This window comes from Gavia stellata, chromosome 18 (genome assembly GCF_030936135.1).
Source record: "Gavia stellata isolate bGavSte3 chromosome 18, bGavSte3.hap2, whole genome shotgun sequence".
Lineage (NCBI taxonomy): Eukaryota > Metazoa > Chordata > Aves > Gaviiformes > Gaviidae > Gavia > Gavia stellata.
The window spans coordinates 11,250,221-11,277,498 of NC_082611.1; the positions used below are offsets into that span (position 1 = coordinate 11,250,221).

The following is a 27,278-nucleotide window of genomic DNA, read 5'->3' on the forward strand; positions in this document are numbered from 1 at the left end:
GCTGAATTTTTATAAAGACACAATATGTAGTTCTAGCCTTCAAAATGGATTTACTGTGTCTAGTAACGATGGTAAGTCAACCTAAATTTGCTGAAGATATTAACAAATGTAAAGCTAATGAAGGTGCCACATTTGCATGAATGTTTTTTTAGTTTTAAGAATGCATTCAACAAAGGGAAGGGGCAAACCTAATTATTTTAATACAAACTTGGTTGAGTGCCCGATTGCCTCATTTAAAACTGTGTGTGTGGGGAGGCTGAGGAGTTTAGAAAAGTCCAAGTAACCAAATATCTAGGTTACTGGAAAGTTAAAAAGCTAATGCAACTGTGTTACATCCAGATAAAAAACATTATTCAAAAGCAATTCAAATACCGAAAAAGATTTCAAATTGAATAGTTTATTAACATGGTAGTCGTCTTTGTAACATGTGCACACACACTCGCACACTCTGAATGATCTGCCTGGAAAAAAAGAGGTCTTAATATATATGCTGGGGGAAATTAAACATTAAAAATCCTTTAGATTTTCATAATTATAGGCAATTATGTCCACATCACTTACAAAGCTATTGCCGAATCTTTCCAAGGAAGCAGAATTTGGGAGAAAAAAAAATTCTTTTTGGGAAAATTCAACAGTGGCATAGCAGAGCTCTCAATATGAGAAAGCTGACATAATGTGGACCTTTGCTGTGAAATTTGTCTTTGCAAAATATGGGGAGAAGTTTATCAATGGGCAGAAAATAAGAAGGCGGTGTGAAGTAGGCTTTTGCAGAGTCGATTTTCCTCACAGTATTGTGCGGGGGTCATTGAGAAAAATGCTTAGTCCTTCTCTGGAACCAGTTTCAGAACTTTTCCAATTGCAATGGTCTTACCTAAACCAAGGAGACAAACAGTAGAGTTACATATATTGTGAAAAGAACATGTAAGTCTAAGAACATGAAAACTTTCCCCCCAAAATACAGGCTCTCCAGAGTATTAGAAATACTACAGAGAATAAATTGTTGTATTGCAGAATGGAAACATCGGTGTATTTTAAAAGCACAATAAAAACTTAAAAATAGTAAAACCGCTATTCTCACAGTAAAGAATACCATGTGCATTGTGGAAAGCCTGGTCTATATTCATCTAAGGAGAAGGCAAAGCAGAATCATTCTACCGGATCTGTTTACTGCTTTTAAAGATAATTTAAATACGTCCCACAAATCTATGAGTTTTACGAGGGTGAGCAAGAGTTAAAGCCCAACATACAAACCCCCTTATCTTTTCTAACTTTAAATAGAGAAACTATGGTATTCATATTGTAGGTGGACATTCCAGGATACATTAAGAAAACAGTGCTGGTAATTTTTCAAATTCAACCTTTTGTTTCACAGTGCACATTTCTGTACATTATTCCTCTAAAATAAAACACAAGAACTCTGCACAATGACAACAATTCGCTTAGATTTACTTTTCCATTGTTACCCAGATAGTGATTTCCACTAGATACCAGCATTTCAATACCTCATTGCTATGCATGATCTCCTATTTCAAATAACTGTATTTTTGCAGCAGTTAATAACTGTCGATCAAGCAGTCTTACCCTCATCTCTTAAGGTAAAGCGACCCATCTGAGGGAAATCTTTGAATGTCTCAAGGCAGATAGTTCCTGCTGTCCTTAAACGGGCAATGCATACTTGATCTTGTTTCACAAAACGGGGCCGTGTCTTACTTTTTTCTCCTGTTTTTTTGTCTACCAAGCAGATTAAGGCCTGTATAAAAAAAAAATAATAGCTGTGAGTGCTAAAATAAGGGTTATTTTTCCTTTACAAACAAAACTGAAGTGGTCTAAGAGAGAAAATACTTAGAAATAAATAAAAAAACCTTCTAAGATTTACTGCATAAGAGAGCCAACCACGACTTACCACACTTTTCAGAAGGCTTATGCTAACAGTTACAGCCATTTTTGGTTATGTTATGGTACTGACCAAAGATTCCATTCAAGGCTGGAGCTTTGTTGCATTAGTTGCTCTACAGATGTACGCCATGACAAAACTCCTCACCCCAACAAGTGGATTGTCTATATTCACATCACAACTTAAAAGGACACTTACTGTTATTTCAACTTCTTCAATACAGGTGTGGATGTGCAGCACAGCATTATAACCTGGGCAGATAATGGATTTGTGCTCAATTATCACTATCTGTAAAACAATTAAAAGTAAGGGCTTTTTTCCTCATTTCAATTATAAAAGAGCAGAGAATAACCAAATACAGAACTATATTAAAAATGTATAGTTGAACAATACATACACAAGCAATTTTTGTGAAAGAAACAAAATTTATAAGTGACTAAGTTGTTTATAATATGAAAGTGTAAAATTGAAGAATTGGCCTGACAAGATCTTGCTTTCACGATTATAGGTTTCTAAAACTTCATTGAGAAGTCATGTTCAAAACAAATGATATTGTAAAAACTCAAATTAAGAATAAGAAATCTGAACTGAAGCTTCAAACTACTGAAGTTTAGATCTTGTGAAACACAAAGTATTTTAATGCTTTTTACCCATCTATACAGCAATTAAATGCTAGTTATTCTACCTGGGCATCAAACGTGCGTCCAGAATGACACAGGTTGTTGGGATCACAGAGAATAAATCCTGGAAGGATCTCTTCCTCTTCAATTCCCTTCAGTCTGATCTTTAGATTTTCACCTGGGGCTACTGAATCAGTTTCTACATCATCAGAAAGGATTCCAAGAACTTCCACATTATGCTTAAAGAAAGCAAAAATGCAGTTTTCTATTGTGAATATTTTAGTCTGGTACAAAATCATTTTAAGATGACAGGATTTCAATAAACAATTCCATTACAGTTTAAATTCATTATATTCGGTTCTGCAAGCTTCAGAACATTTAAAGTGTTTGAATGGTGAGTTACCAATATTTAAAATAGCATATTTAATGAAATATATTTTAATATAATTCTATAGTATATATTCAATGGAAAGCAAATTTCAAAAGATATGCCCTATTTCTCAAAGTGAAATGAGCTTAAAACTTACAAAAAACTGAGAGATACAATGGGTGCATATTATGTAAGAAGAATGCAAAAGCCACATTGTTCTATAGACTCGTTACATTCAAAATATAACAGTCTGAATATTAACGCAACCCAGGAAATCCTAGAATCCCAAAATTCTACAAGATTTCCTGGAGAAGATGATAAAAATGCTAAGTGTGTATTAATGAACGCTCTCCCAGCAAACACCAAAAAGTATTTCCTAACGTTACTCTATGTTGTAAACTCTCTTCTGATTTTTGTATGTTTACACAGTACTAGATACCAACAGAAAATAAATATTGGAAAGGCAAAGAAGTTAAAAAAGGAGTAGTTTCAGAAAGAGGTCTATTTTTCTGACTTCCTGGAGTTTTAATTCAATCGTCATTAGCTGCCAAATTAATTAAAAAAAAAAGTGTGTCATCAAAAGCACTGGCTATTTACTGAATACAAATTCTTAACAGTTTAGTTACAGCCATTTATAGTTTATTAATTTCTTCTAATCAACCCCAAAATAACATGGGTGTCAGAGGTGCGTCAAGCAGTTTTATAAAAAGCCACTCTGTTAAATTACCTTGAAAATGGAAAAGCATAATCTCAAACTCTCTACGTTTAGTTTCAACTTTCAGCAGCTCTTGAGAAAGGTGACATGGAAGTAAATCTAATTAACATATTTTAAATTGGAAATACCAATTTTCAATAAGCTGTAGATTTATTGTACATTTGAGTATTGAGGCATTTTCTAGGAAACTACCTCAGCCTACAGAATTGGAAAAAGTGTGTCAGCTTACATTAAGATTACATAAATACATAAGAACAATATTTCCAAACCCTTTTTTTAAGAAATGAATGGAAACAAACACCACCATCAGTTGAGTACACTATTCTCATCCACTGCCTCTCCCCAACTATGTTTTTGCATCCTTCATTTTTATATTTTCACATTCTTTGGGGAAAAGAATTCCCTTTGGGGAAGAGAAAAGAAAAAAAGAGAAAAGGAAAAAAGAACGAAAGTTTTGAGCAATATTAACGCACATTAGGCAAACGGTTTTGTGGGCCAGCTGTACAAATGCAAAGTAAAACACAGCTCAAATAAACTATGATGATTTGTAGCCCTGCAATTGAGTTAACTAAGGAGAGACAACCTGAGTTCTGAATGCTGAGAAAGTAAACTACACCCCCCCCCCCCCGCCTTGGAAACATCACCCATGTAAAACATGAAAGCTTAGTTGCGTTCAACTGGGCAATAAAAAGTTTTTTGATTTAAAATAATGAATCTCTAAGAACAAAGCTCTTTTTTAGGGTAGTAACATTTGTTGATATCTAAACCTCACCATACCTTGTTTGGCATCATCACAAGCTGTTGTCCTTTGCAAATAGAGCCTGACTCCAGCTTCCCAAGGACCACAGTGCCCATATCCTTCACAAAAAGAAATTATTATATGAAAATTGAAAAAATTTTTTAAAGAGTCTGCTCTATTTATGATTTAACTCTAAGTATGATTACGTAACCCCATGAAGTTATTTAGCACTGCTATACTTAACATTTTGGAAACTGTTCTCATAAAAGATTACAGATTAATAGTCTCATATAATGCCAAAATTACTTACTTCACCTCCTTGCCTCTATTCTACAATTGGAAATGTAGACATAAAGAAAAAAGATACCCTCCAAAAATACAGTAAACGGTCTATTTACTGCTCTCTGAAAAGTCCACTTATACTTTCAATCTTATTAATTTGTACCTTGTATTTATCCACAATTGGCAGCCTGATTGGTCCATCAACTGAACGGTTGAAGTTTGGCAAATTATCCAGGTACGGAATAAACGGTAACCCACTAAAAGAGCAGAAGGCATTTGTTTCAATTTCGTGAGCACCCTTCTATTTAAAAATTACTCAGAATGGACAAATGCAGTCCAACAAAAGGAATGATTTTTCATTCTGTCATCATTAAGAACAGTGACCTCTAAGACAGTTAAATCTATCATAACATCCCATCATTAGCGTCCACTTTACCCTAGCTAACATGTTAATACCCAGGAAGTGCATGCAGTTTTTAAGTTACATTACAGGCATATTTTACACAAATTAATTACTCCTTTGAGAATCTTGCTAGATGTGTAATATGTTTTGGAAATACAAACCCATAAGCTAGGTCCAAACACATTTTTCATTAATATGTTTTAACTGCCATGAACAATATTGGAAAACGTGACATCCAGTGAGAGGCATGGTTTGTCACTGATTATAATACAGCTTCAAGCAAATGTTCACATCAAACAATTAGTCATTCTAGCAACATGTCAACTGCAGCATCACTGGAAAATTCAAGGGCTAGTACAGCACTCAAACTCACAAAGCCAAAGAATACTGCTAATACTATTATAGAGTCTGCTAACTTTAATCTTCTGCAGTTAGTAAATGCTTTTATTTGGCTCACTGCATGGCTGTGTTCTTCATGTCCTCTTTGTATTTCCTCAAACTCTTTAGAACACAGCTATAATATACCATGCTATACTTCTTCCTAGCTTCACTGTAGCATTTACTTTTATTGAAATATAGCAAATATCCAAGTTGTTCAATTTAAGATACATACATATACCAAGGACAGAATTCTGACTGTTCTTTAAGATTTGCTCCAGTCAGTCCTGAGCAGGGCATGAAATGAATATCCTTTTTGGGATTGAAGCCAACTTTCTTCAAAAATGGCACCAGTTTCTCTTTACATTCCTCATATCTATTAAAATGACAAGCAGATCAAGATCAGTTTCAATTATTCCAGCATGACATACTGCTGTGCTTTAAAAAAAACCACCACCACACACAGACATTTAATTTTCATCAGTTAAGTTATTCTGTGAGCAGCAAGCAAACCTAATAAAGCTTAGTGGCCTATTTGCCTCTTCTCCCCAATCTTCCAGCACAACTTAGTATTGTCTCTTCCCCCTCATTCCTCTGCTCCATAAAGCATCATCAGTTTTTTTCCATACACCTCAATTCCTGGGCTGAGTAAGCAGCAGCATACACTATATCCGCTTTTAAGCAAGAGATCCAGGCCAAGATTGCAGGACAGACCAAGCAGACAGCTACTGAGGTCACGCTGCAGGCTTGCACTTTAGTGGCGTCTTGGTCTCCTCCAACCTCCTATATAATTTCCTAAGACTTAATGCTATTTATTTCTATTACACTTCTTTACTGAATTCAGCTGAAACTGACTGAGGGAATGTCAGAAGTTTGGGGCAGGATCAAAACAGCACAATTGGGCATGCCTTATTCCCTTAGTAAACTAGGCTGATGTTGTAAGGTTGCATAGTCCCTCATAGCTTTCCACAAAAACTTTCACGATCCTTGACAGCACAGCAAGCTCTCTGACAACTCTTCTTATTACACTGTAGAAGAAAACTGTATCCTGTCATTACCCAAGCATCTCTAGGGAAGGACTGTTACACTTTTTAGCATCCAGCTTAAAGGGGTGAGAAGAAAGATGTGACAGAAGTCATAAAAAGACCTAAGTTTGACACTCAGGAAAATGAAAACCCTTTAGAAACATTTGAGCATTAAGGCAGAAAAGAATAACTCAATCCTTTTTATTAGTTAAATATTACATATTGACTTTCTAGTTATTTTTACCTGCCTATATCATCGCAAGATTCCCTCCCTCTCCCCTTCTCAGACTGTAATCACGAACCACTTAATATATTATTTGCTTATTCAATTCAGGTTATCATAAAAGAATAACTCCAAATAATACAGGGTGGACACATAAGGTGAACAGGACAATGCTGTTCTCACCAAATCTAAGCTAGGAGTTTAGCAGAAACGTGGCCAAGCAATCAAGAATCTGGCAAACTAAACTACTGAAACCAGAGTCACTTCCTTTTAAGTTCAGTATAAAATTTCCAAGTCAACAATTAAACTATGTTAGAATGCATGGATTTGTTAGATACAGCTGCACGGATCCAAACGGTTGAAAGTGAATGTTTTAAAATAGTGTAGAACTTCAGGCATAGTTGAGAGGCACTGTCCTAGGCACTATGCTTCTGTTTTTCCTGTGATTTTGATAACCTCTGCCTTTAGTCCACCAGTCTACCATTCTTTCAGCAAAAATGGGATGCAAAAAATTAATTCACTTAGGAATTATTTTATTTCAGTATCTTTTAATGAAGATTAATTTTTTAATATTAAACTCACCTTTCATTACTCCAGTTTACAGTTGGATCATCCATTTTATTAATAAGAACTATTAAATGTTTTACACCTGCTGTTTTTGCTAACATGGCATGTTCTCTTGTTTGTCCACCTTTCTCAAATCCAGTTTCAAACTCTCCTTTTCTTGCAGAAATAACCTAATTAAAAATACGCATTTCAATAAAAGTTCTACAATTCTCTCAACAGAACAATCGACAATGGGTTGATTGAAAAATATTGAATTTTCAATATTTTCAATATGCCTTATTGAAAAATAACTTCGGGTAGTCAAAACTGGTAAAAGCTTTCAAAATTCACTGGTATATTCTCAGTATTACCCATTAGTTTCTGCACTGACATATAAAAAAAAAAAATCACATGACACCTGCGGACAGTTTTCTGAAGCTGTTAAGTTATTCCAAAACCCACTCAACTTGGTAGACTTAAGATTTGAAAAATTTCACCACTGAAACTAACCAAGAGAGTAAACAAGCAAACAAACAAACAAAAATCTTAATTTCACAGTATATCCACAATAAAAGAATCCAATTTGTCCTTACCAGCACAGCAAGATCAGCTTGAGAAGCCCCACCAATCATATTTGGAACAAAGCTCTTATGTCCAGGAGCATCTAGAATAGTGAAGTGTTTCTTCTCAGTTTCAAAATAGGCACGACCCACTTCTACTGTTTTACCTTTGTCTCGCTCTTCTTGGTTTGTGTCTAAGGCCCATGAAAGGTACCTAAAAAAAACCAACAACCTAAATATTCTATTTTTGTATTATTTTTTACTAAATCTATGTAGGATGATTTGTCCATCATAAAATGTCTTTTTTTTCCGCTCAACTATTCTAACCACCTCAGCTTAAGCATTTGCAAGACCAACTGTGACTTTTTATTGAATCTAACCTCATTGAATCTAACCTTATTGATCTAACCTCAAATACTTTAAGCTTTGCCTCAGTTTGAAAAACACCTCTGGATCAAAACCAAAACCACTTCTTTCTCAGCATAATTAACTAAAAAATTAGTTCTGATTTGCACATATTCATATTACGAGAACTATTATTATTAGTTCTCATTTATTTGCACATATTAAACAGAAATCGGCTATGAAACAGTCACCACCTTTATTCAGGCCATCTTTGATACTTTGATCGTAACAACTGTTGTTCCCTCCTAATTATATTTATCCCATTGGCCATGGACAAACAAGTTAGATTGAAGTTAGACAGATGAACTGAAATTTCAAAAAAGATTATTTATCTCCTTCAGGTTTTGTGAAAATTGGTGAATAGAAAGGAGAGGAAAAAAGCACTAAACATTGGGTATTATGGATATATAACCACAGCCTTCCTCAGGCAGTAGCTATTTGTCACTTACCGAGGTTTAGATAGCATGCTAGATGGCTTTTGGTTTGCACCAGTATGCATGCTCCTATGTGTTGTAATCTTCACCATGGCCTGTGTTTCTGGAATATTTCAGCCAAGCCAAAGGTCAGGTTTTACTCAGCTAACAAGAGTCAAGCAGGAATTTATGTGTGGTAGCTGGATGGGAAGTCCTTTTTACACATAGGATTTTTTTAGGGAAAGATGCATTTCTGACTGAAATGTCAACTCTGCACTACAGTATAGAATTTTCTGAATCACAAAGTAAAATTGCTGAAATTTCAAGACTGTCAACATATGAAGCAAGTTAACAAGATCTTTGATAATGACACAGAGGTACATCACGCTTTCCGTTGTATATCATGACATATTTTAAAGAAAAAAACCAGCCTTTAGGGAGGCACTTCCTGCAACTCACAAAGAGGAGGGGGAAGAGGAAATCTGTTTTTCAAGCTGTCCAGGGTTTTTGAGGAAGGTCCTGAAATATTTATTATTATGGTCAACTCCCAACAGGGGGATGATGCTTGCTTGTAAAAAGAACGTATGTCACCCTTTCTATCCCCCTCTCTCACATATAATACAATTAGTTCAGGTCAATGCCCACCCCATTGCTGCTCGACCCCTAAGGAAGTCTTTAGCTGCTTCTCTTCCACAGCCTATTGAACCCCTATTTTCCTCCACCACAGCCAAAAATTGAAAGCTTCCAAAAGGAAAATCAATTTTCCAGGGGTTGTTTGAAGGAGAAAGCAGGCTGCTATATGTGCTGTATATGCACACACACACAAACCAAAAACCAACCAAAAGACAGCAACAAAACCCAAACCAAACAAGAAGCCTGCAAAAAATCCACACATGACAGACAGCAGCACTGTCTTCCCTGGAAGAAACCTAAGAACTGCAGACCCTATCTTTATTCATATAAAAGTGAGACATGAGGTGACAGTCAGAACTGTTTACTTGCTCTCTCCTCATGTCCGCCAAACTGACAAGTTTCATCTCTGTCCCTTAGATATCTCTCTGCCGTTCACAGGTGAAAGACATATAGATAGAATGACCCCAAGAGCTGCCTGAGGAAAGCATTTGCCTTGTATTCCTTTTTACCAACTAGGTTTACCAAAGCATCAGAACAGCAAAACCTGTTCCTATGTGAATCGCACTGTTTTGTATACTTTTAAAGAAGTACTGGAGGAAAACAAGAGATTCCTCCCCACACACTCGAAACCCATTCCATCAGGAAGCCAGTGCTACAGTGACAGAGACTAAAAACCAGTTTCCCACTTTCATCATAGTGCAAAGAGAAAAGCATGCTGTTATCTCAGTTAAGTTCATACCATGTTTCTCTGTTTTTTTCTTTAGCTTCTCTTTCATATTTTTCAAGTGTCCTTTTGTCAACCATTCCTGTCAAATACCTAAGAAGGGGAAAAAAAAGGTGCAATTTTACATAAGCAGAAACATAGTTCCAAATAGTTAAATACTTACACAATCCCTACAGATTATTTTGAAAAACTGCAACAGCCTGATGTGAGCAGCAGTGGAATTTTTGTCCACAAAAAGTCACACCATTATCTGATACGTAAAAGTACACCAGTACCACTTTAGCAGGAGTATGAGGAATGTCTTTTTTTAAGCCTAATTTAAAACGTTCTGCAGAGGCAAGTTTTGAAAAGGAACTACATCTGTTAAGTCTGTTTCTGAGACTAATCCAATATTTCAAAATTAAGTAAAAATTGTGATAGGACAATTTTTCACAAACACCTCCCCCCATTTCTGAAAGGTAAAGAAAAATATTTTTTGTTTTATTCTTTTTAGATAGAACTAGGAAACTGATATTTTAAGAGATCTTTCAATTATGAAAAGCATGTAATGTACAGTTTTGTATTAAAACTTTCATATTTTTCCCCTCAGATATTTCTACCTGATCTTCTAATAACGGTAATCTACTTAGTTTATAAGGAAGATTAATTGTAACATTAAATAAAGGGTTAATGACAAAGCTGGTACAAGCACCTCGTTTCCGCCCCCCCCCCCCCCCCAACAAAGGGATAAAAGACCACAAAAAACTTTAGGAACATAACATATCGGCAGGAGTGTTAAGAATACACATCTCCTTATACAAGGAGAATACTCAGACACATCAGATAATAAAATGTTAATTTGCTCGAGTACGAACTACAAAGTTAAATGTAGCATGACAATTCCAACATTCCAGTTTGGTCAAAACAAAACAAGATGAAAATGCCAAGACAAAGACCTCCCACTTTTGCTGAGAATATTATTTTAAAACCATAGAAATACTTTGCATCATCAGCAAGATAGCATTTATTTCCTTTTTTTTTTTTTTTTTTTTTTTTTTTTTTACAAACTGTAAGATCTAGCTGTATTTATTTACTTTTGTCTCAAAAATATGGCAGTCTCTAGATACTTAGAAGATTAACTATTATAATTTCACATTTTGAAATCAAATGATGCTCGACAATGTTAGTACCAGGGAATAAGGATATTCAGTTTTTTTTTAATCTTCACAAAAAAGACAAAGTTTAAGAAAGGGTATAAAGCAGTTTCAAATAGCATTTTAAAATGATGAAGAAAAACAGTCATGTTCTAAGAAAGGATTCAGTTTTTTTTAATTCAGTAATGTATGCTTTTGCATAGTTGTTTCCATTAAGTAAGTGAAACTCCTATAGCGATAAGATTAGATCTGCTGGAATTAAGGAATGCCAAAGACAATAAATAACTAAATTGACAGGGAGGGTAACATTTTATCATAAAAATATTAATCTATACTGATTAAAGCCAGAAAGAAAATATTACTCATTTTACTTAATGTATTTTTAATTCACAAGAACAGGAAATCTAAAAAAATTTAAGAGTTTCCTTACATTATTTGTCCTCCAATAGTTGACTTGCCAGCATCTAAAAAAAAAAAATTAAGTCATTCACAATTTAAAAGAAAATCCTAGAAAAAGAAGAAAACAATTATGAAGGTCATCTAATTTATTTCTAAAGATACATTTTTAATTGTAATCTAAGTTTTTTGAAACATCTCTCAGCTTCCCTTGTTTCCATAATAATTCATTGTCAATTCAATTATACTAAATTTTGAAAATTCTGTTTTCATACATATGAACTTGGCATTACCCATAATAGAAAAACCCCTCAACAAGGAGTGATACAGCAAAAGTGTGGGTTAAGAGCATGGGAAGCTCTTGCAAAAGCCCTTTCCCTGCTTCCTTTCTCCCTTGTCCCTAACTTCTGTAGGCTGCTCTTCAATATTGGGATGTATGTCTGTCCACTGCCTCTTTACTTTGTGTGACTCCATTCTGAATCTACCCGAGGACTAAGTTACAGTATTTAAGGTGATAAGACTATATAAACAAAAATACAGAATTTACTGTAAAACCCATGATTCAGTAATTCTTCTGTACTTTTGACACAACTTAAGATTTTTCTGAAGCTTGTTGAAACTATTCAGTTGGGACATTTTGCTATAAATGCTTCTTTTAACCCTGAATTATGTTCATCTATTGTTTATGGCGCTACAATTGTTAATATTTTGAACAACATTTTTTGAAATTAATAACAATTAATAAGAACCCTGAAAAATATTTAAAACAAGCAGAAAAGGAGCACTGCCTTCCAATTTTGTTCTTTCGATCCTAAACACAGATGTGTCACTTAAGCACTCAATAGAGCAGGTACTTGACAAATCATCAGACACTGTTGTGTCCAAGAGAACACAGGAACTCTATCCTTGGCACTCTACCCCTGAAAGACCTTCTTTAAGTTTTTTAATTTTTCCAGAGCAGCTTCATTAGAATGCTCCTGTTAACCTCAAGACATGGTGAATACATACATCCCTACAAAGAGCAGGATTAATTTCTAATCCTCCAAGTTCTAGATAATACACAAAGATCCAATTACTTCATATTCACTTACAACTTACCTACGTGCCCAATGAATACTACATTTACGTGCTCTTTTTTAGGAGCACCTGGTGGTGCTACAACAGATTTCGGTTTTGGTATTTCCTCCTCCTCCTCCATCATTTCCTGAGCGCTTTCTTCAGAAGGCCCTGCATCCCCTGCAGGACCACCTCCTAGCTCTGCTTCACTTGTTTCTTCTTTGTGGTCCCATGACTCTTCCGGGGACATTTCTGTCTCTCCATTTTCCACTAAAAATTAACCAGTTAGATATATTCAAATAGATAATGAAATTAAAACCAATGACTATGGAGAAAAGCCCCTGCCCCAAAGATGCAATCAAAAGACTTCAACTATCCAGTCTGTTAACGTCTTCCTATATAAAACTGGGCAACTGTTCCTTGTTTCTGAAATTATTATTACTGGAAGCTTTCAAAAACTAGCTTTTGTATTGACATCAGAAAAATATGATTCACAGGGATTAAGAGAATTCTGTTTTAACAAGGCAAAAATTTTACAAGGAAAAAAACAAATCCAAAGATCCACTCAGACCATCATGCTGATCTGAATCCACAGACAGACACACGCTACCATGTATTTAGAAAGAAAAGGAGAGGGATAATGTTTTAAGTTCTCTCAAAAGCCATACAAATACAAGGAGAAAGATACAATTTCCATGTTCTGATTGCTCATATTACTGATCACTTCAGTGTTTTTTGTTAATCACCATTTCACATGTATTAATGGAACTATTTTGTAATATGAAATTATTTTTTAAATAAAGCACTGATGCTTTTTCAGTATCCAAGTAATCCAATTGCACCTGTCAATGCATACTAGTGTTCAATTACCTCTTTCCTAATCTAAGTATAAAGACACAACAAAAATTAGTAAGGACCAAAATAAGGTATTCTTCAATTTTGTTCGCAATGATTCAGCAGAAGCACTGTAATAGTATTTCATAGTACTATCATAGTGAAATGGAATAATTCTCATCTTACCAACAGATTCTGAAATTTCCATGTTAACAGCAGCATTTGAACCTAGGGAAAAAAAGAAAAAAGGTGCCATTAAGGACACATATTTAACACGACAATATCAAGAACAAAGAAAAACGGAGTGACTAAATAAAAGGATAGTTCAGATGTTTGGGCACTTGCCAACGCTATTTAATACACAGATTCAATTTTTAAAATTCTGCTTCATGCAAGCTTTATGACCTTCAATAAACTACTTGGTCTTCATGTACCTTACTTGACTAGCTATAAAATTGTAAATAACCACAGATAACCACACTGCCTCCCAACAGCAGCATGAGCATAAAGAGAATCAAGATTGGAAAAGGTTCACAGAGATTTTTAAAAAGGAGATTCTTTGCCATAATTTTTTAAAATCATGTTTAATGGAGCTGCATTGTGTACTGTCACAACACGAAAACAATTACCTTCACAAGAGGCTATCTGCTCCTCTGGAGAAGTCTCTACAGATGCACCTGCAGAGAAAGAAGTTTAACTTTTAAAATACACCGATGTAACCAAGACCATCTCCCAATTTTATTGTAAGGAGTGTGTTTAAGAAAAAACACCTCCCCCCTGAAAACAATACTAAATATAGCCTCCAAGCACAAATACTTCCAAAGAACACTGCCTAGAAGTTGTGAAAATAATACACCAGTTCTAAAAACAGTTCCAATTCCACCCTCCCCCACCCCCCCAAAGATACACGTAAAGCAAGTTTTAAAGGAAGCAATTTTTCTATACATAATATTTTACCTGTCCATTCTTTTTGGGCATGCTGGCTATTTTAAGTGTTAGTATCTAACTGGTGTTTAAAAATGTCAGACCAGTTTCATTGTATCCAAAGAAACAATGCGTGAGTGGTGTCACAACTGTATGGAAAGGTTCTGCCAGCTTCAGCTTTTAGGCATACCTACAGTGCTATTGCGCCTCATTTCACAAATGCATTAAGTAGAAAATTGGAACAACCTATTAAGAACAAATTCTTAAGATCTTCTGTAGTTATTAGGGTCAAGAGATGATAAACTCATTCACATGCCTGGTAAGTTTGCCAGTCCTCTTAAACATCATCATATAGTCACATTACTTGGAGAGCAATCTCACCAGTCATGTGCATATCAAAGCCACAAGTATGTTTTTTTTGATAGATCACTCAACCTCCTTAAGCACTAAACTATATTCTGAGGTATAACTAATTATTAAACCTACTAAGAGTGATATGTTCCAATTAACAATTACACCATTTGATGTTTCAGGACATTATTCCACACGATCAAGAGGCCTTCTATAATTATCCCGAAAACCTTAACCTATTTAGTTTTCTCTTGGTATAAATTAAACTTCATAATTCTTTGAAACAAGTTCATTATCTTACTCTTTTAGCCACATACCAAATTCATACCCTCTATTTAACTGTGCTCCAGCTTTCCTTCAATCCCATTATAAAAACACAGATCTTAAAGCATTACTTGCTCTATATGCATGATGGGACCTAAAGATGAAACAAATCCCCTCAAAAGAACAAAAACATACAGAGAAGGACCTGATTCTAAGCCTCTTTGCTTTCGCGTTGTTCGCGTATTTGCTGCAGACTTCTATAAACTGGAGCAGTGCTGCAAAAGCTGGAAGAGGGCCAGAGGACAACGCTTGGAGGCAGGGTGAATGTGGGTCACAGCACAACACCCAGTGACCAGCAGCAAACAGCGGAGGGGACACAGCATCGCAAAAGAAGAAACTGTTCTGAGCGAGGTTCCCTACACTCCTGTGTTATATCATTGTGATCTGCACTCCAGAGTCCCAAAACCACAGGAACAAAACTTTAAAAGAATGATTTAATATAGTAAGTAAAAGCATAAGAATATAATACCTTGAGATTCCTTGTAAGAAATTATGTATTACTCCCATTTGAGAGCTGGAAAAGACTCAAATCAGTCCATTTATGAGTGCAGTAAGCAGGTAGCACAGAATCTAGGTGTGAACCTAAAGCCTCTGTTTTATAACACATCAGAAGATTATTGGCTATTTCACACATACTATGTTTGGGATGCATAAATATTTTCATTACAAGATCATTTCAACAAGCTTTTGATTTCACTCCTGAAGTTTGTCCATAATGAAAAATGTATTAAATGACAGTATTTATGCACTTGCCTTGAAACAGAAGCTCTACAAGTGGTTGAAGAGTTACTAATTCCTTAGAAATACATTGTCAATCAAGAGCATTCATAATAAACACAGTTTTTACTTTCTGGTCTGTAATACAGCAGGCATACAGACAGGAAAAAGAAGTTTCTTCACAAGTAACAGAGAGGAGGTAGGAAATTGTTAACCTAAAAAGGTCCATCTGTTAAATTTTGTATGAGTCTAGCACACAAGAGAATCAGTAAGACAGTTTGCGTATGAAGCCTAAACAGTACTAATACCACACAATCAAGGGGCAACAGATAATTCAGTTATGACCACAGCCACTTGTTAAATTCTGGTCACTTTGGTACACAAGTGGCAGACATGCTTTGAAAGAGGACACCGAATTACGTGAAACATACACTATTTCTTCAGAACAGAAAAGGAATACAAACCACCCTAAAAAAGTTCATTGTAAAGAAACCAAGTAAAAAATAAATTTCAAAAAGAACAGGCATTAAGTGATAAAAATAAACACACCCTCAGTAATTGTTTACTTCTGATAAACAATTTCAGGTTATGTCAGGTTATTTCAGGCACTGATACACTGCAAGCAAACATACAAGAGAAAAGTCTGACTTTAAAGGGTCAGAGTTATCATTTGCTCTGTGTGGAAATGAACAGATTGCCTGAAGTACGCCTTAAGACAATCACCTGAAAAGAAGGATGCAGTCCTACTACTTCTTAGACCACTGGGTTGCTGCATTTTGCTCTTTGTCATCTCTTCTCTCATGTTAGCCCTCGTGCACGTACAACTATTGAAGCTCTACAGAGGGAGCTGGTCTGACCAAAAACTGAACTGGCAAAGAACCTACCAGCTTTTAGGTGGATCAGCACTCTGAAGCAACGTATCAGCTGGGTGGAAGAGCACTACTAGTGCCATGGCAGAGAGGTCAGAAAGGCAATCTCAGTAATTCAAGGAAAAACACTTCACCTTTAAGTTTCGGTTGTGAAACACCTACGGAATCTTTGGATCACATAAAAAGGAGATGACAATTCTCAATCTAGTTGAGATAGGCTTACTACCTAGGACTCAATACTGGATTAGGACATGAGAAGTCCAAACTCCGCACTGTCCCTGTGGCAAAATGTTTGGACAAATCCAGTGAACCAAAGTAACCTTGCTTATTTTGCCCATGAGATAAAGACAGTCATTGTAACAAAATACCTTTAAAGACAAGGGAAACTAAGAAAGGTTCTAAGTAGCCCTTGTAACTTATCCTGATCTCTCCAAAACACTGGATAGGCAAAGTTTTTCATTTTCTGTTTTCTGGAAGTCAGGAAAGTAACTGACAACATTTATGGTTAACATAGTTTACTATTATTGTAAGAACACATACAGCAAATGAAACACAAATTAGAAAAATCTGTAACATTTCAAGTTCAGCTTGAAAATCCTAGATCATCCTTGTGAAAATCTTTCAGATAGGAATCTTGTCTTACGAGAGGGATTCAAAAATGTAGCTTGTATGAAATCTGGTTTTAAAGTCAGAACATGTCTTGAATGATGCCAAATCTTTAAGTAATGATTCAAATTCTTGGATTTAAACATGATAAACGACAATTAGATTTTACACAGCATCCTCCATACTCCATCTCTCCTCAAACCATAAGTCAAGAACTGCTGTTGCAATCTTATTCACTGTATTACATGAGGTGAATGGTTTATCTTTAGTCCTCTTGAACATCAGAGCCCCAGATCATTTTTTGGAATATCTTTTTTGTCAACGCCAAAGGCAAAAATGGATACACATGCTGCATTTATCTACTGGTAGACCATCAGACAAAGACAGTATATAATTCAGAGTCTTGTCTGAATAAAGTAACAATTATTTTTCTTTTTTTTTAAATATAAAATTCACTGGAGTATGCACACTCCCAATAAACAGTCAAAAATTGTACAACTTTAAAACATGGTGATTGGTCTCTTTAAAATACAGCTAGTGTTCTAAATAAAAACTGCAAGAATCCACTCTGCCTACTTCTTTCACAGGGCATTCTACTACAGCTGATGAGTTTGTTGTGTTTTATATCAAGCTTTGTACTTGCATGCATTTTTGTTTCACAATAATCAAAGCTGCATAGGTAGAACAAATTAAAAGTTACCACTCAACCTCTGAAAATATTGTTTTAAAACAGTATAAGCCAGGAACTTCACAGTGTTAACAGTTCAGAATGCTTGTACAGAAACAATAGAAAATTGCTTTAAAATTAAATTTGTATTAGAATGAAACAAGATTTTTATATATAGAACAGGTATAGCTGGTAAACTGGGAATCAATATTAGAAGAACTGCAGTTAAAATACAGTATTAAAGTCAAACTTTGTAAGTAAAGTCTTTACGTAAACTGCAGTATTTACCAGATGCACAGAATAAGCTGAGAGATGTCTCCACATAAGCAGATACCGTTCAGTGGTTAACTGATAACTCCTCAGAAGCAGTTACCGGAGCCACAATGCAAATGCCTTCACAGAATTGATGGGAGGCTGTAATTTGTTGCTATGCATGGCAGCACTCACAGCTCCCAGCCTGCTCTCCTACTGGAGTGCTAAGAACCTAGACAGTACTGGTACCTGACAATTGAGGTAGACTATGGGGTTAATGAAACTGCACAACAGAGCATAGAGATATATTAAAAAAAAGGAAAAAAGGCAAATTCAGTTTGAAAGAACTCTCTTGTCTACAAAACTTAGATGGTCTGTATAGTGAGTTGTTTGTTGTTCCTCCAATACAGGCATCAAGTTCCTTCACAGGAATTCCTGGAAGGCTGAGGAGTAAAGAAATACATGACACCCACCTTAGGATTCCCATCACCTTTTCGTATGTGTGATTTGAATACCCAAGTTCAGTACATATTTACACAATAGTCATATAGTCTCAACAGTTTTCATGAATTACGTAACAGATGTTTGCCCCCCTTTTTTTCTTTTTGAAACGGAAGCACAAAGGGAATTACACCAGAGTAAAAAATAAAGGTCAGAGTCAAACACACAGAGCATGAAAATAGAATTAAAAAACCCAAGAGATTCTTAGTTAACAAAAAACCCACAAAAAATTTCTTTAAGCACAAATAAGTATTTAATATTCAATATTTTAAAATACACAGAAAGAAAAGGTTTCCAGGAGTTCACTGTAATTAAGGCAGTTGTTTTGAAAGTTAACTTAAACCCGAAATGATTTTCTTCTTGTCTCTGCCCTGCTTCATAGCCTATGCCCTAGCTTCACCAGTGGACACAGAGATGTATGCCCATTTTTTGAAATGCACCAATGTAAGAGTAGCTTTAATAGTTTTAACATGACTTTGTAAAATTCACAAAAAAATTAGCACTTGCTTTGTATTCATAGGATTTTACTACATGTTGGCTTAGTAAAAGACCCACCTTTTTCCTTCCCCAGTGAGGACACACCTTAAGTTTATCTTATCTAAACCCGACATGCTTCTTCACAACTAGGTCTAAGAAAGCTTATGGGATCTTCAGGGAATATAATAAAAACCCCTTTTCCTTAAGGCCAAGTATTTGTGCTCAGTCAATAACTTGATTTTTGAGAGAGACAGTGAAGAAATCAAGCTCTGTATTAAAAAGGTTAAGGATTCCACTCTCTACAACAAAGATCTCTTATAACCCAGTAGAAATAGAAATTAGAAAAAACCAAACCAAACCCAAACCTAAGCACCCCATCAATTTTTTAGTAGGTTAAGCTCAGGATCTTAACATTTACACATAAAAGAGTAAAATTTACATATAAATTCTCAGACTGTTCTAGAGAATACATTTTTAATATTGCATCAGCTGTCCTAAACTAACTTTTATACTGAAATTCAGTGTCATTCTCATGTAGACCTCTTCAAAACACAGTCATAAATGTCACTGATTAAATTTTGACTGCTTTATTCCTTCATAATAAAAAACCAAAATAAAATCATCTTTCCATCTTAGCTTCATACAATCAGCTGCTTCTTTTGCTTGCGTGTTTCTCATCACAAAACAGGACAGAAATTCCAAAATTCTGAAAGTGGAATTGTAAAACCAGATTCCTAATATAATCCAAGAATGATCCCAAATTATTTTTGTGTTCATTTTGATAGCGCAATCAAATTTTAAGATAACATCATGCTTTCAAACACAAGAAATCAGTAGTCCAAACCAGGGCACTAAACACATGGTCAGCAGACTCCATGTAGACTACAGGACAGTTCATCTACTCCGCAGCCAGCTCCCAGTGGTCTGTCTTTTATTGGAGTCATGCAAAGGCCACAAGCATGATGAATTATTCTAACAGGAGCAACACAATCCTGGCTACCTTCCTGGGGACAGTTCAGATGTAGACAAAGGACATCTGTGTAATACACTGGCACCCTGACTGCATCACACAGGTATATTGTATCTGATCATCTGGCAAGTCAGTGCCAAGACATACAGCCTTTCTCTGCACTGACCGTTTTAGAAGAGGTTGTGCAGCTCATCTGTCTAGAGAAGCTGATACAGAGTAACACTGCTTTAGATAGTCATTTTAGATAGTCATTTTTTTTGATAATAAGAATTTATACCATATACTGGCATCCACAGTATGACACTGATTTGCTGTCATGTAAGCAGTTCAAGTTTACAATTATGAAGTATTAACACCCACTTGTGAGGAAGTCATCAGCATATGGCTATTCAAATGCTGATATGAGTAAACCTTGTAATCCTTTAATATGATAGCTTCTTGAATGGTGGACTACTAGTTTTAGACAAACAAGACTTTCTTAGCAAGTTCATACACAAAGTGAAGTCTCTTGAGGACTGAGCTGTTGAAGAGTCTTAAAATAGCCTACAGAGAATGGTGTAAAACAAGAGATGACCAGTTTTGGGGAACATGATGGTACAGATAACTCATCATCCTACTCTGGAAATTACAGGCTTCAGAACCGAAGCAGAAGATACTGAAACTCCTTTTGTTTCTGACTGATGGGGGTGGGGGGAAGGAATATATGGATGTCCGAGCTAGCTACAAGGGCAAGAAAAGTGAGGGCAGGGAAAACCAGAAAGATAGATGCTGTATCCATTTATTTACGGCATTTGAAGGCTGAGGATGTCCAGCTGCTTGAACGTAACTATTTCAAAAATGACTACTGCAGGCAAGTGAGGATATTTAGGGAGTGAAGCAATCTAAAGAGCACTGAATCTTAAGGCAGATGTTTGCTTAGCTCAAGATTGTAGGTGCAAGTTGTCTAAACTATAGTCATTAACAAATATGTGCAGAAATTTACTTTAGGTGCTCAAGAGAGCTACTAAATGAAGCAGGAGCACTAATATCACCAAAAGGATAAATGCTATCTTTCCTTACACTAGCTGTTACGTGTCACACGCTTTTTGTTCCTGTTACTTCTGTACTAATGACACTTTGTTCCTACCGCAACCACTGCATACTTCAAATCATTGAGCAATTCAGGTTGGAAGGGACCCTAGGAACTTATCTAGCTCAGTCTCCTGTTCCAAGCAAAGTCAACAGTGAATACTTAAACATGACTTCTAAAAAGAAGAAAAACTAACATAAAATGTAGTAAAGCCCATACATGGAAGCTGTGATCAATTTTATCAAGAATCCTGTGAATATTCAAGAACTATGACAAAAATTGAACCACAAGAATGCAGCTTCAGGCTGCATTTTCCGAAATTTTTCACTTCTCATACCTGAGATCCAAACAAAACTTAGATAATAGAAATCGTATTAATCCTGGGGCAGGAGGGAGGTTTTAACTATTCCCTTACACCTCCGAACCATACCTTGATATAAATCAAACAAAAAGCCACCCTAATGCAATTACATCTTATATACACTTATAAAATTAATAAACCATAGTACAAAAATAAGTCATAGATGCTACAGAACAAGGTGCAGTTGTGATTAAGAATGTTTAGAGGTCCTAATACAATCTACTGTCATTTTGTTGACTATTATACCTTGCCTTAATTTAGTTCAGTTTGCTAGTCCAGTAACTGCTATCTACAGTAAGTTTCCCTAGAAGCACAACTTGTTCATGACATACTTGACATGCTCACTGGAAGGAACTGTGGTACAGCAATGTCTGTTGCAGACAGAAAATTGAGAAGTCTCTATTTCACATTTCCAATAGAATCCAAGAAAGAGAGATTTATGCAAACAAGTTTGACTTGGACACAATTTGATAAAAGCAAGTCCTCAGAGCTGCAACATTTGGAACATACTGGTTTTATCTGTTCCTCAGGTTCAAAAATTTAAATAACATATGCTTTTTGCATAAAATCAAATGAAAATTTAATTCCAAACTAATTCTGAAACTATCTGCAAGCAAAAATTATATTAGTGGTAAACATCGGCCAGATAGTCTCCCTAATATACAATTTGCAATCAAAACTTCTGGTTTATGCATGCTTTCTTCTTAAGTAAACTACTTGGAATGCAGGTCTCAGGAGCTTCTGAATTTTAGAAAGTTAAGATTTTGTTCCCTAAATGGCTTCTGTAAGCATTATTTCAGTGCTCTAAATGTAAGTGACAGGAATTTTATACAAGCTACTAAAAACATGAAGTTAGTTTGCATAAAAGGAAACACTATTACATGCTACAGCCACACAATGGAAATCAGTTCCGTGGAATTTTTCTATATGCCATGCTGCTACTACACATGTATCTTGATCTGCAACATCCTTTGAATTATTAAGGAATTATGACTCAAACAAAACCTCACCAAGAGATAGTTCCAAGAAGAAAAGTGTTACTAGAACTTAACTTTAGGCCACTTAAGTCCTCAAACTGACACCCAGCTTTTTAGGTTTTTCCTAAGAATCAAGATTAATTTAAATTCTTGCCAGTACAAACAGTATTTGTACAAACCTCGATACAGATGATAAAAGAAATATTTTTTTTTTCCTCACAATGTAATGAAGAATGAGTGCCATGGAACACCTAATTCCCTACGGGAGCAAAAGCAAACTGGGTTGCTGAAAGTAACCTATTCAGCACCACTGTCTAATCACATGTTGTTCTGACTTATTTCCAGAGCAAGCTCCACCTAGTTCTTCTGGCCAGGAAAGTAGTTGTCACCTTATACTAACATCTGCAAGGACAAGACTGTCAATTACTTTCTGTAACTGAGTACATCAGACCTGGAAAAGCACGTAACAAGTACAGTATTCCAGTTAAGAAAGAAACAGTTTGTTGTGGTGTTTTGTTTGTTTTTTTTTTTTTTTTTAAACTGCAGATTTTTGTCTGCTTAATCTTAGGGACATCCACGTTAATTACAGAAACTCAAAATTCTACACCTTAAAGAAGATAGAGAAGCAAGGTGAATTAAAACCAGGTAAATTATAGCACTAAGTAGGAAAAGTACTCAGCAACTAAGATGGAAAGAAAACCTATCCTGATCACTCCAGATGACCAGGAAACTTTCTGTAAAGTCATCTCTACTCTCTGTAAAGACAAAGCTCACCACAGGCCTCAGAAGTAGCAAAAGAGTGGAGAAAAGAAGAGCATGAAGAAATAAATATAATGAGCGGTGAGGAAGTGTAGTTTAAATCCTACAAAAAGAAAAATAAATCTAGGAAGCCTTAGAAGAAACCTTACAAAAGTAGCCAGGGAGAAAAAACAAAGTTATTCTAATAATATTCAAACTCAAGGAAGTTTTCAGTCAAAGTATTGATTACACAGTTTAAAAAAAGACTTAGATTCAGGTTGCAATGGGTGAAACACACACTAGAATGAATTTTTAAGATTATTCAAAAGTGCACCACATGTTCAGCACAGCCTCAAGCCATCTACTCTACCTTTACACCTGTGAACCTTAACATACACATTTATTCTAAATGGAATCCAAGAGTCTGCCCATGGCTTCTTGGAAGTATATTTTAATGCACTTCCATATTGCCTGCCCGCATAGCACATGAACTACAATTTCTGATAAAAATCGGGAGTGCTGAATAGCTGTAAAGAACACATAATTTCACATTTGCTCTAACACAAAATGTGTTAACATTCTGTTATGAAAATTTTAAAGCTTTATATATGAAAGTTACAGATTCTAGCTGTTAACATCTGATAAGTTTAGATACTAGGGAGAGCAAGACTAATTAATATATTAAGTCAGAACACAATAAATAATAAGCAACAATCAACAGGAAATCGTGACAAACACAATCTAACAAGTAGTTGCTTCAGTGAAATTAAATAACTAGACTCAAGATCTGAAATACTAGCTTGTTTCATATTGTACCGATAGGGATACAGAAAATTATAGAAAAAAATAGGAAGGTGTTAAACTATCATACTCAATCATGTCTCAAACTTCTTAGCTGCAGGAGTGACGTTAAAATACTACCACAAAGTTAACTAGCATGTATGATGTTTGGAAGAACCTTCAGTTTGGAGCTGAAAATTAAGAAGTAGCTCTCCTTTAATTTCCCATATGCAAAGTAAATATAGTATAAACATTGGTTGCGTACACAAAGATCCTTTGAAATTAAAAGCAGGGTAAATTTCAAGTTATTCCATTGACTGAGGCCAGCTGGACAAATCTCCCATCCCTACTAATCATTTATCAGCATTATATTAGAAAAAAATAACTCCTTGATATAATCTTCAGAAAGACATTTAAGATACATCTCAACCACCGGTGGCCAAAGCAGTGCTGTTCTCCCCAGCAACACTAAATTTATTACCACCAAAATCTTCGACAACTTCTCTAGCGCTTTCGGAAGAGAGCTACGTGGTTTCCTCTCATCATGGGCGACCCTTTGCGAGTAAAAGTACCAGGGAAACGTACGCAGGATCCACATACAGCCAGACCACACCAGTTACTGCTGCTCCGTGAGCACAATACCTGTACCACGGCTCGGCCTCCCACAGCACACCCCTCAGAGTCCCCACCACCCCGCCTGCAGACCCCCTCCCAAAGCCCCCACAAACTCTCGGGGCTGCATCAGACGCCACCAACAGCTCCTCTACAATGCCCACGGTCCCTCTGCCCAGACTCTGCCGCCTCATGCCCCTTCTCCCAAACCCCTCTCCTGCGCAAGGCTCCCCTTCGGCGGTACCCCCGTTCGCGCCTGCCCTCGCCCCTCACTGACGAGACCCTCCTGCCGTTAGGACCCAGGGCCCCAACCCCGGGGGCGGGTCGCCTCTCGGCCCCCCCCGGGCCAGCGCTGGCCTCCGCACCCCGCTCCAGCGCTGCCGCCCAAGCGGCCCGCCCGCACCCCGTCAGCCTGACCCACCCGGTCCCCGGGCTGCCGGCCGCCCCCCAGCCCAGCCCAGCCCAGCCCGGCACGGCACGGCTCCCTCGCCCGCCCGCCGGAGGCCCTCCGCGCCACGCTCCAGCCCCGCGTGGCCCTTCCCCTCCTCCCCCCCGGGGGCCCAGCAGCCCGCGCCCCGGGCCCCTCCGCAGCACGGCCCCGCGCCCTTCCAACATGGCCCCCATCCCTCCGCCCTCAGCGCCCACCCGCCGGCGCAGCCCCGTCCCGGCGCGGCAGTTACCGTGGGGCGGCGGCAGGCCGGGCGGGGGCGAGGGTGGCGGCAGGCCGGGCGCCGGGCCCCCCCTCAGGAAGGACGGCACGAACTCGGCGGCGTGGACGTTGGGCACGAAGGGCTTGGCGTTGACGTTCAGCTGCCGACTGAAGGCCGCCCCGAGCAGCTCTTGCTGGGCCTCGGCCTCCGCGGCCGGCGGGGCGGTCCCCGGGCCAGCGCCGCTGCCCGGCTCGATGTCCGCCTGATCCCAGCAGTCGGGAGCCGAGTCGCTGCTGCTCCCGCTGCCGCTCCCGTTCGCCTCCATTTTGTGGCTGCCCCACAAGCCTCTGCGGCCCCGAAGCGTCTCCCAGCGTCCGGGGTAAGGGGGAAGCCGGCGGCGGCACCGACTCAGCACTCGCTCCGGCGATTCCGCGTGTACTCCACCGCCCCGACGCGAGCGCAGTATGGCCTCCCGGAGCTCCCGTACCCCCTCCCCACAGCCTCCCCTGCCGCCATTTTAGTAGTTTTTAGCTCCCCGGGGCCTCATCGCATCGTACGGCCGAGGCAAGGCGCGGGAACTACGATGCCCATCATGACTTGCGCCAGCCCCTGTTGGCCCACCTCCCTGGAAGAGATGGGAAATGTAGTTGTCTGCGTTTTCTGCGTATTAAGAAACTACAATTCCTATCGGCCTTTGCGTTTCTGCCGTCTCCGCCTCCAATTTCGGGGGCGAGATGGGACATGTAGTTGGCGCGAACGCCTCAGGCGGGACAGGAACTACCCGTCCCAGCAGGCCAGGCACTAGCGTTCCCGCAGGCGACGCTTGTGTCTTGCCCCGCAGGCCTCTGGGAAGAGCAGTTCGCCAAGGCTGCGAGGGAGCAGCGTCGCCGGGTGGCTGCTCCCCGTTCCCTCATCCCACACGAGGGTCGTTTCAGATGGGGCCGGGCAGCAGCCGTGTGGGACGCTGCCTCGCTGGGGAGATGAAGAGGAGCCTGTCCCGGGCTCTCCCAGGGGCCGCCTGCGCCCGTCGCCGCCGGAGCGCCAGGCCGTGCCGTGGGGGCGCGCGGCGGGGGCTGAGGAGAGCGGGCCCGGCCAGGGGCGTCACCTCACCGGATCTCCCGCCTCCCTTAAGGACTCAGCGTCTGGAGTCAGGTGAAGACGTGCTCGTTTTGGCTTTTATCCATGCAAATTGCACCTACCTACCCCTAGAAAGCATAGGGGCAGAGTGACAATACAGTGATGGCACCTGTCTTAGGTCAGTAGATCTCCCAAATGAAGATTTGTGAGCACACAAATTTGTGTGCTCGCAGGTTAGGTGAGGTGAGAGCAAACATTTCTGTACACGTCCAGCTGTAAGTTGACAGGACGCATTAAAAGTTCCAATTTTGGCAATGCTACAGCACACTTTGACGCGGTTATTATCATTAAAAGAAAAAAATCCAGTTAAGCCAAATTCAGTAGTACTTGTCAAGTACTGAGGCCCTTGACTAGTAAGACTATTAGAACATAATAGTCTTAAAAAAAAGACCCAAAAAACACCCAATAAAAAAACAACCACAAAAAACATTGCTTGAAGTTAAGTGTATTTGGAGGAGACGAGGAGGAACAGAGGGGAAATGAATAGATTTTGGTTAGTAGCCTGCTTGGAAGGTTCAGCATAAGTGTTTATAACTAGACGAAGCGAGTGCTTGGGAAGAAGGGAGTTTCTTGGAGTGCTCACATGTGAGGACTGAGTCATCTGCAGCATTATTTTTATTGGAACACTGTAGGGCAGGTTACAGAGTTGTTTTGAAAGCAGACGGGCTTAGAATTAAAATGTAAAGATCTCCATTCCATACAAAATCCGGTGCAATTTTGGTTGGAGAACTACACATTGGCATTTACGTAACATAATCCTGACACAAGAACCAGATGGTTTCTGGCTGCACAGCAGCAGCAACATGTACGCCCTTGATAAGCAAAAGTTCTACAATGCACATGTGTTTATGGAAAAATGTTCTTCCAACTGATCATATTCAGGGAAAACATTAGGGTACAGGGCAGAATTTACAAAAGTAAAAAAAAAAATCCCCACCAACAAGACA

At 38.1% G+C, this 27,278-nt stretch overlaps 1 protein-coding gene across 1 annotated transcript; it reads right to left on the reverse strand.

Annotated features, from left to right (window-relative positions):
* Positions 1-377: 377 nt before the first annotated feature.
* On the reverse strand, positions 378-25,278 carry GSPT1 (G1 to S phase transition 1). Its single transcript, XM_059826176.1, has 15 exons — positions 25,225-25,278; positions 13,979-14,026; positions 13,536-13,577; positions 12,558-12,785; positions 11,494-11,527; positions 9,946-10,023; positions 7,789-7,969; positions 7,232-7,386; positions 5,637-5,777; positions 4,784-4,877; positions 4,377-4,457; positions 2,580-2,753; positions 2,093-2,182; positions 1,582-1,750; positions 378-871 (listed from the first exon to the last, which is right to left on the reverse strand). Exons 3-15 carry the CDS (start codon positions 13,555-13,557, stop codon positions 819-821), a joined length of 1,500 nt encoding a protein of 499 aa, XP_059682159.1. The 5' UTR covers positions 13,558-13,577; positions 13,979-14,026; positions 25,225-25,278; the 3' UTR covers positions 378-818.
* Positions 25,279-27,278: the final 2,000 nt, after the last annotated feature.